Genomic DNA, 11727 nt, shown 5'->3' with positions numbered 1-11727 from the left:
CACCACCATTTTGAAGTGTGGGACACTGAATACACAAGAAGCTGCGGGCGCTTTAATTAGAGTCGTTCCTAAAAGCTACTTTAATTAAGGTGACCTGCCTCTGCCACCCCCCAGCATGTGTAAAGACACCCTTTGCTTTCAATACACATGTATATATATTGTGCATAATGCAACACGTATGCATTATGTGCCATGTAAGGCCCTCAGATATGTGCCATGATATTGACTGATGGAACTCAGTTCAGTTCACCCATAAAATGAGCAACAGCAATGTAAATGGTGATATAAGGTGAGAAGGAGTGTTATTGTACTTATGACTATCTTTCTTGGAACTGGGTGACTCAGGTAATTAGTAACAAGATAGAGAGCTTTTCATTTGTACTTTAGATTACTGTTTCAAATATGACCGAGGTCAATTGTGACAAAGAGCTCAAACTGTAAATTTTAACTAATGCGAGTGTTTATATATTTATTTATGCATACAAAAATAAACTCTAATGGAACCACTCATGTGAGGAAAGACTTGCAGAATTGGGCCATAAAATTGTTATTTATCTCAAGCAATGGTATGACATATTCAATCAGGAAGGTGAAAGCTACAGAGTCTCCATGCCTAATAATTTTGTATCTAGATATTCTTTTAAGTGTTTTGCTGACAATATTCAGCATCTTATAATTTCATCTCCTAAAGTTGTTAAAATAAGTAAGATTTATTTTCTGCATAGAAAGTGTATTTTGTTTAAATATACATTATGGTGTGAACAAAGCTATTTGCATGACAATTGGGCAGTGACTCCAAAAGGCATATTTCTTCAGTTGGAAGAAAATTCGGCCAACAAAGGACTTTAAAACTAATGTTGAAAAGTTTAAAATATCAAATTTAATTATCTAAAAATATATACAAAATATTTGTATGATCCGTCACTTGTGTAAAAAAAAAAAAACACGCTTCTCCAAAACAGCTGTATTTCCTACCCAGGACTTAATCCACTCATCATTGCAATCAACAGGAATCATTCGATTGACTTTAAGAGAAGTTGGGCCAGGCCTGAAGTATTTTGGGTTTTCTTCTGTGTTTCCTTAATCTCTTCACTCATAATATTCTGTTTGCATTGTCGTGCTTTTGAATTAAGATCTCCCACCTATAAGCTTTTATGTACACATATAGCTTTACAGAATCTGAACCTAATTTATTACCTGGTCTTGCACCTTCATGTTCTTGGGTGTTTGCCATTAACTTCAGTGGAGCAAGACCTCATAAGGGGCCTGGCCTATTATTTTCTTGTAACACCTGTGGTCCTGCATAAATAATCTATTAAAACCAGTTGGGGCCAAGGGGTTGTTAATTGGCTTTCCATATATAAACAGTATCAAATGGTGCATTAGACAAGGATGAGGTAATGATTTGGACAGGAGAGCAAATTTGCAGCACAGCTCCAAGAAAAAAAGAAAAAAAAATGAGAAGAAAGATTAATTGTGTGTGTGTGGGGGGGGGTGGAGGGATAGGGAATCATTATTCTCATAATAATGATGATGACAATGAAAGGGGTTTCACATTTAAAAGCACACAGCAACAGCACCATTGGTAATAGGTGGGAGGGGGTGTAATTAAACCTAAACGGAACCAAATTCTACTCCTAGTCCTCTTCCTTCAGCAAAGTTAAGACCCTAAGCCTGCAATGCGACCCACCCTGCATGTCCTGTTGATTCAGTGAGGGAAGTCCTGAGCCCAGGGAACTAAATGGGTGGGTTAATATTATTATTAACCCAAAGGGGGGCTGGATAACCCCCTCCTTCAGGGGCTCGCTGCGTGCAGGGCCAGAGCCCTGATGCCTCTTCAGCCACCTGTACAGACTCATGTCTCCACACCTGGGGTTGCTTTGGACCATAGAGCCCTGCCAGGCTGTGTCCCTATTATGCCAGGGGCCTTGTGTGTGTATGCATGTAGGTAATGGGAGCTTGCCCTGTGGGTCATGTGTGTGCGCATGCATGTATATGTGTGTAATTGGGGCTTGCTCTGTGTGTGCGCATGCATGTGTGTGTAATGGGGCTTACCCTATATATGTATGTGTGTAATGGGGGCTTGCCCTGTTTGTGTGTGTGTATGTACATGTGTGTGTAATGGGGGCTTGCGTTGTGTAGGTAAAGGGGTCGTGTGTGTGTGTGTGTGTGGTGGTGCGTGCCCCCGCAGCAGGCCGGCAGCCCGGCCCCACCCCAGCCCGCCATGAGCTGCCTCCCGGCGCTCGCTCCTCACGGGCAGCACCAGGCTGCAGCCCTGCCCAGCGCGGGGCGCCCCTGCTGCCCCCAGCCCGCCCCGCCGGTCCCCCGACCCCCTCAGCCTGGGGCAGCCGCTAGGGGTCCCGCGAGGCGCGGCTGTTGCTGTGGGTCAGGCACAGCAGCAGCACCAGCAGCACCGGGCCCGGGCCGGGATCCAGGGGCCGGGGAGGGACCGCCCAGGCCGCGCGGCAGGCGCGTCTCCCCAGCAACGGGCCTGGTTCCCGGCGCGGCGCCGCCCCTCCCCCGGCTCGGGGCTGAGCCCCCCCGTCCCCCCCGGCCGGGTTTGGGGGTGCGCGTGTGCGCGCGGGGGGAGGGGGAGGCTCGTCTTGGCCTCATTTCCTCCCCGCTCTCCTCCGCACCCACCCAGCAGCGGGCTCGTGGAGCTGGGAGGAGGCGCGTCTCCTCCCTCCCGCTGCTGCTGCCGCTGCCGCTGCCGCTGCCGGGCCAGCCGGGGCTGCGGGCATCGCCCACCTCGGCGCCGGGGCTCGAGGGGGGGAGGTGGGAGGGGGCCGCCACCGACCCTCGCCGCTGCGCGCTGGGGAGCGCGGCCACACCATGGGCAAGGACCAGGAGCTGCTGGAAGCCGCTCGCACGGGGAACGTGGCTCTGGTGGAGAAACTCCTGTCTGGGAGGAAAGGCGGGATCCTGGGCAGTGGATCCGGAGCTATTCCCTTATCCAGCTTGCTGAGGTAGGGGCATGATTCCCCCCAGCCCACCTGCTGGGGGACATTCACCTCCATCCTCCTCCCACCCTCCTCTCCATCCCTGCTGTCTTCATCCTGGCTCGCCCAGTTGCCAGCGTGTCTGCGTTTCCAGCCCAAGGCTTTCATTACAGGGATGCAGGAATTTTGAATTTCTTGCCCTCGCTGCGTCAGCAGGGACCTGTTCTCGCTCTGTGTCTAGCACTGGTGCAGAACTTGGGTGTTTTGTTGGGTGGCTTGAATGGGCACAATGGTATCATTGCGGCCCCCTGCCCATTACAATAGCCTCCTCTTCCAGGGATGCTATTTATTTCTTTATTTCTTTATACCTCGGATCCAATGTTTAATGACAAAGAAGCTGTTGGATGCTTGGGGGAGAAGCCACAGCTTCCCTTCACACCCTCTTGCATAGTTGCTACCCTCACTTACCAGAAGAAATGAACCGTGCCAAGGCAATGAGTCTATAAAATGAAGGAAGTGGACCTTCTCCGGAGAGGTCATCACCCACAGCAGGTGTAAAACTTGCAGAGCAGGCTAGGTAATAGCAGCAGTACTGTTAGGGTATCTGGATTTAGTTGAGGGGAATTGGGTTGCTGGCCATATCTGCTTGAAAATAGTCAACTTTAGACAGTCATATCTCAGGCAATGTGCATCAGGGCTTTGATTTTTAAGTGTCATCTTGCTGTAGGTGAGAAAAACATTTTCCCAAGCATTTATGGCAATTAACACTTTTTGAATAGGAGGAGGAGGTCCACAGTACCAGAGATGCACAACCCTAGAAATAGCACATCAAGGCAGATTTAGTTCAAAAGAGTTTTAATTCAAACTTAAACGAATCATTAGCTGTGTTCTACTGGAGGAAAGGAAGAAACTGAAATCTTCTTCTTAATAAAATGCAAGAAAGGTCGACTTGTTTGAGATTCTACTGCCAATACATCTCTATATGCCAGGGCCCAGGTCACTATATTTTGATATACTGCTTGTGATATTTTTTTTATAGTAGGGCTTGCAATATTCCTGTCAAAATTATGCTCATTTGAATTATATTTTAACATTTTATGTTTTACTACTCTTACTTCCTTAAAGTTTTTAGGGAAATAAACAATAGACACCAACACAGTTCACCAGAGTTATGTGATATGAGAGTTGGCACAGCACAATTCATTTTTCATTTAATTACAGGAATGTTAGCCAAAATCAAAATAGATTTGTACAATTGCCTTTGGTACTGCAGTTGAATAGGCTCTTTAGCAAGCAATATGTCAGGTAATCTGTTGAATTTAAAAGATAAGCATCGCTTATTAAAAAGTGATACGTGTTTCTTTGTAACATCATTTTACCAGGATGAAGTTCACTTCGGTAGAATGATTATCCATTTATAACCCAGTTTCACTGGATAGATTTGTGAAGTTTTTTTTTTTGAGTTGGTTTCATTGTCTTGCTATTCTTTGCACTGTAAATGACAAGTCTTGTAAATCTCTGTAGGTGAGTATACATGTGTTTTTTCTGATTATAGAAAGTAAGTACCTATATTAGCTGCATTTATTTTGTGGCTTGTATAATATACAAATTAATATGATGTTGTACCCAGGTTAATGGGTCATGGTAGTGATTGACAGACAGAAATTAAACATTCCATGCTGTCTAGATATGTTCTTTTTCTATGCTAGGCATTTCTTTAAGTGAAATGAAACAAGTATGTTGTGAAGATGCTATTTCTTATAATGCAAAGTAATAGACAGCTTTTCCAACTTTTTAAAACAAAGGAATAAATATAGGAAACATAAAATAACTTAAAAAATAAAAATACAGTATACAGTTATTTTCAATGCCCTAAATTAGAATAATACTATTATAATAGAAGGCTAATTAAATAGTTTAAATGATAAATTGATAGTTCAAAATGCACCATCTCTGGCCCAGTTCTGCTGTCACTTACCATTGGGCACAGGGCTTTCCACAGTGAATGTAATACTGGCATTGATTTCACTAGGACTACTCATAGTAGTAAGCACCATGTCTGCCAGCAAGTATTGCAAGATTCAGCCCTAAGTGCTTGAGATCTGTAATGTATTTTATTTAATGTATGTAATGCAGTTTTCTTTGGGCAAGTTGTAAGATTCAAATGGTACCAGTAATCATGCATAAGTTGGATTAAATCCAGCACAATTTGCAAAATTGAAGCAAACGGGGTTGGGCTCTATAAATTGATATAGCACACGTAAACAATGAAACATACTGAGATGGAGTCACAGTAGCATCTTGAGCCAACTTAGGAAAAGAGCAACACTGATATTATGAATCATGCCAGTGACTTTAGCAAAGTTGTAGAAGAGCACTACCATCACTATCAAGAAGTCTAAAGTTGATGTGGTTTCTGGAATTTGTATACTCAATGCTACGTGATGCAAGTTTTTTTGTGATTTTTCTGCATACATCTAATCATACTAAAAATATTTTAAAGAGGTGTCCTAATGAGGAAGAAATGTATAGCTAAAATGTAGGAAAATATTTGTTCTTTTACAAAGAAAATACTTTGGACTATATAATGCTTTCCAATCCCTGATTTTTTCCACAGTTTAGCAGAATATGGCCACCTCTTCCACCTTTGAAGGGGTATATCATCTTTGTACCCACCTTAACCAGTCTAGGTGGGAGGCAGCCTTAGGGCCATATCTTCTTTGCCTAGTTTGGCACTGTTTTTTGGCATTGGTACTAGATCTGAAGAGTTCTTTTACTTCCAATGGCATAAAGCCTGATTTTGTTTCTGACACCTGTATAGGGATTGCATTGTGACAATCCATATTCCAGTCATCCTCTTTTTTCCTTGAGTACGCATGTAAGTGCTGGGCACAACCTGACCCATACAGCTGAGCTCTGTTGTCCTGGTATAATTAGTATTCCTCTTCATGTCAGTAGAAATTTTGCCTGTGCAAGGGTTGCACATGTAAATTAAGTTTATTATGCATATATTGATGAATAAATATCAATTTTATTATGAATAAACTCTGGCTGAACTCTGTCCTTAGATATGATTTTTATTACATCATTTTCTTCTAATTCTCAAAAGTTTTGTATTTCATTCAGGGAAAAATAGGGGAGCCCTGTGGCTGATTATTTAAAAGTTGTAAATTTAAATAGATGCTAATTGCAAAATTTTTCATTTAGTAGTTAAAGGACAAAGTTAAAAAGAAAATAACTTGAATTATGACCCCAAGTCAGAAAAGCATCCATATTTATACAGGGCACTTAAATCAGTGTTAAGCTTTAAATCCCACTGGGTGCGTCTACATGAGATACTCCTGCACAGTGGTTACTGCACATTTATTTAGTATTTGTATAATCAAGTATTAAATAAATACACAGTAACTACAGTTACTGCTCAGTAGTGCCAATGAACACCTTTTTAGTCACACTAATATGCAGTAACCTAATAATACTATGCTGAAGTGTATTAGCATTGTTTGTGATGTGACATGCTAGTGCTCAGTATTATTCAGCTACTGTGCAGTTTGCATCTCATGTAGACATGCCCACTGATGACTAATGCTAAAAATTAAGCACATAAGAGTTTGAAGTGTATTAAGTGCTATGCGTGTAAAACTGGTATTTGTTCAATTGTGAGGGCACTTGCCTCTGAATATTTATTATACTGGCTACTTAAGACAGCAGAACCTATTGATTCACCTAAGCAAAAGTTATGTGGGAAAAACTGTAGTAGGCCATGTATTGACAGACAAGAATGCAAACTGTTCTCCTGAACTAAAAAAAATGAGTTTCACTGTAGTGTGTTATGAATTATAGAAAAGCACTGGAGCAGATCCCTATCATCCACTCTAGTCACTCTAAGTTACTTTGATGGTATATAAGGGCTCCCGTACATGTACAGTGAGTCAGTAATTACAGACTCGATTAATCGAGGCTGGTGGAGTGTGGTAAGTATGGTGCTTCAGCAGACTTTAGTGTCACTTGTATCAGTGTCCCTGTGCTGAAAAATGGTGGCTAGGGCACTTTAACTAAAGCTCATTCAGTGAACTTTAGTTAAAGTGCCCTTGCCACCATTTTTCAGCATGGGGATGCTGATATGTGTGTTGTTCTGGCCACTTTAATTTGAGCAACTTTTGGAGTCACTCTAATTAAAATGCGCCCCCCCCCCGGCTCAGAACTCATGTATAAATGTCCTGAGGGCTTTAATGTAATGGCCAGTTAGTGGCCTGAATTTCTCAGATGTGGAACTCCATAAATAGCCCTGTGCTGGTTCCCATAGGACCTGCAGGTATATTTCAGTGATGAAGTTGCAATCTGACTTATAGCTTTGGGTAATCTGTGCTATGCTAGACCCCATAGATATAATAAAAATGGGCTACGATAAATGAGCTACCTGAGGCTTTCTAATATAAGAGGGGATTATTGTATCTTGAAAATACCCATAAAAGGGTCCAAAAGGGACGTATGGTATCTTTGCCCACTCTGCTCCTGTGGTATATCTTCTGGAGGGTTGGCATACAATCGGAATGTAAAGCTTTTTCTTCCTGTTTGCAGAAATGAACGTACTAAGATATATAAAAGATTGTGGGCAAATGTAAGGAATATGAACTTCTTATTTTTTTCAATCATCCTTATAATACTGCATCACAAAATTAAGCAAAATCCTACCATTCACTTTGACAAATACAGTATTTAGTTCTGCTACCTAAAATCCTAAATTAAGTAACTGGAAACAGTAAGGTAGAAAAAGGTAAACCATTCTTAATAAAATCAGTGAATTTTTAAATTGTGATTTGGTAATAGAACCACTTTATTCAGTACATTTAGATAACAGTTATTTAATTGGAAAGTTATAAATTCAATTTTTTCATATACTGCAGGACACACAAAAAGCTTGAAATATAAAATGCCATTGACATATGATTTCACCACATGCAGTGCAAAAAATAAAACTAAATAGAAAATGCTTTACCTTACTAACAGAGGATAATATAGAGGCAAAGGGATCATTTTGAATAAAATATGAATACTGAGCTCTTATAAACTTTTGCATTTCAAACAGAACTGTATTTCTTAAATGACTAAGAACCAGATTTACCCATTCTCTATACTTCACAGAGTAGAAAGAGGACAGGAGGGACCCCTTTTTTCTCCCCCTTGCTAACTACTCATATAGTGGCTTGCTGCATGACATGAGGGAACAGCCTGTACAGACTGTTATTTCCTCCCTCCGCCCCACATGAACATAAACCCCTCATCTCTCGAAAAGGGTGGGTAGGGAATGAATCGAACAACAACTCAACTCTTCCAGTATCCCAAGGGATTCAACAGTGCAAACGTTCTGGTACTCTAAGGGACATCACAAAGCATTAAGCATGGCACAGAGTGTTTCTCTTTCAAACCATGGGAAAACTAGGCTGCAGATTATCAGTATCTGAGTTAGAAGCAGGCAAGGAGGCAGATTGTAAGTCAATGTCTTGCTTGTGGCAAAGCCATAGCTCAGCCCCACAGCCCTGATCTTAGTGCTAAGAACTATATTAATGGAATCCTCTGTTTACATAAAACCCTAGGGTTCTTTTCAACAGTCTCTCAGCACAAGATTTTTACTGTTTTGGAAGAGCACATGTTTCATAGCTTTAAACATTTTCTAAGCAGTATTTTTAAAAGATTTTAAGAAAATTAATATTCACTTTTTAATTTAAATAATACATGGGTCCCAACATCAATAACACTGACATTTTATCTTACTACTAATTTTCTTCTTGGTTATAAATTGTGTAAATTAAGAGGAGCAGGAGTTGTTAGCTTAAAGCTGGATCAGTTTATGAAAAGGATTATTTGACCTGATTGCCAGTGATAGCAGGGGAGTGCATTCAGTGACCTGGGAGGTCCCTTTCAGTCCTCTGTTCCTATGTTACAAGTTATTATATCATGCAATGGAAGTAAATAGAGAAATGGAGAAAGATTTGTTTCCTATGAGATCAAGGGTACTATGTTGGCTGTTCAGTTAGACTGGGCAAATCCGTTTTCAATCCTTATCCCTACCTATGAAAATAACATTTTATTTACATGTGCTGTGTTTTGTGTTGTTGCTCCAACATTCACTTGAAACATAATGTCTGAAAAGATGCCAAAATTATCTGCCTTTCCTGCCAAAAATAGTTTGAATCTTGTGGGACATGCATTTTATTTTCCCTTTTTTTCAGTGCAAAATGCAAATTACTGTTTCCAGGATTTGCCTTGTACTACCCAGTACCATTGACAGTTGTTTGACTGGGTATTTCCACACATTCAAACTTTTTGACTTTTAAAGGCTGACTTAACAATTGAATTTTCTGGTTTTTTCACATTCCTTATGCTTTTTTGTTGCTGTTGTTGTTAAATTGTTTCAACCAAAGCCTAATGAAGATTTGTGTCTGTGCAGCTGAAAAGTATATAGTATGCATAAGTACCAATATGGATAGGGAGCAGGGCATTTTGTAGACACTCTAGAAACAGGAGGGGAATAAAGTGAGCCAGAAAGCAAGACCAAGGAACCCAGCGATGCCAGGAGCTCCACATATTTCTTGATTCCCAGCTTTGTAGTCAGCTTCTACCCCACCTTGTTTATCCTCCAAGCTTACTTACTGTGGAATTTTCTGAAATCTGAAGGACATAATGCAGGCCATAATGCTAAAGTAGGTTCTACAAAAATCCAAAACACCCAGTGCCTGGAGGAGAAACAGGGACCAGGAGATAAGGTATCAAATTTGAGGGGTGCTGACTAACATAAAAATAGTTTGTGAACTCAGCAAAAGTCTGTAGAGCACAGCAACTCTACAAGGAAGTTAACCAGAAGAAACTCTTGAGAAGTTAGGCTATCTTGATGGAATCCTTCTGTATATAGAGGGAATCAGTTCAGCTGTCTGCATTAGACAATTGGATAGTGCTGGTGCTTTACTGTGGTGTTTGTCACCTCTCCACATAATGGCATGTTGTAATGGTATTAGAGAAGTAATGAGTTGTGCCATTTAATGTTTTTCCATCTGTTTCTTTTATCTAAAGTATGTTCCCCTTTCTTCCACCTTTGATCAGAGAAGTTCTATTACCAGAAGAGAGGATGACACCACCTGTATCCTCTCTAGATATAGATGATCATTCTGCCAATTATTGAGTGGGAGCAAAGTGTTGACTCTGTTACTTCCTGCCATAAGATTGTGGGTAAATGATATTCTGTTGTTTACAACCCCTTTGCAGATTGTAAAGATAATGTTGCTGCATACCCCCTATGGGTGCAAGGAAACATAACACTTAGAATGGTTTAAATTTGGTTTAAACTGCAAGCCTCCAGAGGTACAAGTCAGTTTAGAACAATTTAAACCTCCTGAACTGCTTCAAAAGTATACCTGGGTAATGAAGTATTATTTTGAACCAGTTCAGAGTTATGTGAGGATACCAAGCTTTCCATAATTAGTGTCTGGTTGACTATCCAGTCATCCCACACTGCACTACTTCTTACTCCCACCCTTTACCCCAGACCCTGCAGGGTAACTGCCTTTTCTGGTATACAGCCAGAACTCTACTGCCCCAACTTCTGTTGTCTGCATTTACCATTAGTGTTTCTGTCTAGGGGTTCTTTTAAAGAGCTGATCAGATCAATTTTTTTCTATTGGTGGTAACTAACCAGTAGGATGGCCATCATAGAGGACGTTCTGGTTTTCTAATGCTCTGTCTTTTATTGATATGCAGCCCAATGCCTTTATGTCCTCTGCTTTTCTCTTGACTGTCCCCTATGATAGCCACCCTCCTGACCAGGGTTCCGTACATTTTAGGTTTAGGTGGGGTAGGAGGTAGCCAGGTGTGGAGGTGGGGGCTGTCTGGATTCCTGCTTCTGTATGTTTAGGAGCTTGAGGTTACCCAAGGAGTCCTCAGCCACCAAAGGAAAGAAATTTATGTGATCTGTAAAAGTATCAGAGACCTGTACCCTGAGCCCCAAGTCCCCAGACACACAGAAGCAGGGGTCTAGCCAGCCCCTGCCCCACCTGATCGTTCCTCCATCCTGAAATCAGACTGGGATGCACCAAACCCTGCTCATTTCCAGGAACTGAAGTAAACTGATGAATGGCTTAGGGGAAAGTGATTTTTAAAAACCTCAAAAGCTCTGGCAGCTCAGAAGGGCTGAGCTCTCAGAAGCAGGGTTCTAGGCAGCTTCCCCTCTCACCTTACACGCACACACCCCTAGGTGCACTCCCAGTTGTGGTACCACCATTCAGATTTCAGCAAAGTGCAAGAATGGGTCTTTACTGAACTCTGTCAGTGAGAAGAGGGAGCAGAAAATTGCAATTTGGCTGGGTGCTCGCTACCACCCCCCTGGTGGCAATTTGACAGCACTGCAAGCCTGAAAGACAATTGCATTAAAAACCCTTAGTAGTGTACACGTGGGCACCACCGAAATGAGACAATTGTGAACCAGTTTCTAATCAGTGACACTCTTGGAACTGTTGAAGTTTTTCCATACCCAAAGAGTAGATTGTACTTTGAGAAGATAATTTTGACAAGCAGGGAAAAAAAATGGGAGACATCTCTGCAGAAGTTTAGTAGCATCTGCACTCTCTTGCTACTTTAGGGATACCACTGAGACACAGCTACAACCTGCAAGGGGGGAGGCCTAGTGCCTCAAATATAGGGGCATGTAGTGAATTCAGTTTCCTATGTTGTAGTGGATCAAGAAAACCATCAATGGGAAATCTTAGCACATATATAGATTCTCATGCCATCAATT

At 41.6% G+C, this 11727-nt stretch overlaps 1 protein-coding gene across 8 annotated transcripts in view; it reads left to right on the top strand.

Moving 5' to 3' along the window:
* The first annotated feature begins 2624 nt into the window (after window positions 1-2624).
* ANKS1B (ankyrin repeat and sterile alpha motif domain containing 1B) overlaps window positions 2625-11727 on the top strand; it is an 837577-nt gene continuing 828474 nt past the window's right edge. For 3 of the 8 annotated variants that reach the window (XM_019545118.1, XM_019545116.1, XM_019545119.1), the window contains exon 1: window positions 2629-2966. In XM_019545118.1, coding sequence (XP_019400663.1) covers window positions 2833-2966 — 134 coding nt within the window. In that variant the 5' untranslated portion in view covers window positions 2629-2832. Of the gene's footprint in view, window positions 2967-11727 lie in introns of all 8 variants that reach the window. The other 5 variants (XM_019545114.1, XM_019545113.1, XM_019545115.1 and 2 more) reach the window with 4 other exon arrangements.

This window comes from Crocodylus porosus, unplaced genomic scaffold (genome assembly GCF_001723895.1).
Source record: "Crocodylus porosus isolate Cpor-Errol unplaced genomic scaffold, CroPor_comp1, whole genome shotgun sequence".
Taxonomy (NCBI): Eukaryota; Metazoa; Chordata; order Crocodylia; family Crocodylidae; genus Crocodylus; species Crocodylus porosus.
The sequence above is the reverse complement of the archived record's forward strand: the minus strand, read 5'-3'. Positions and strand labels throughout refer to the sequence as shown.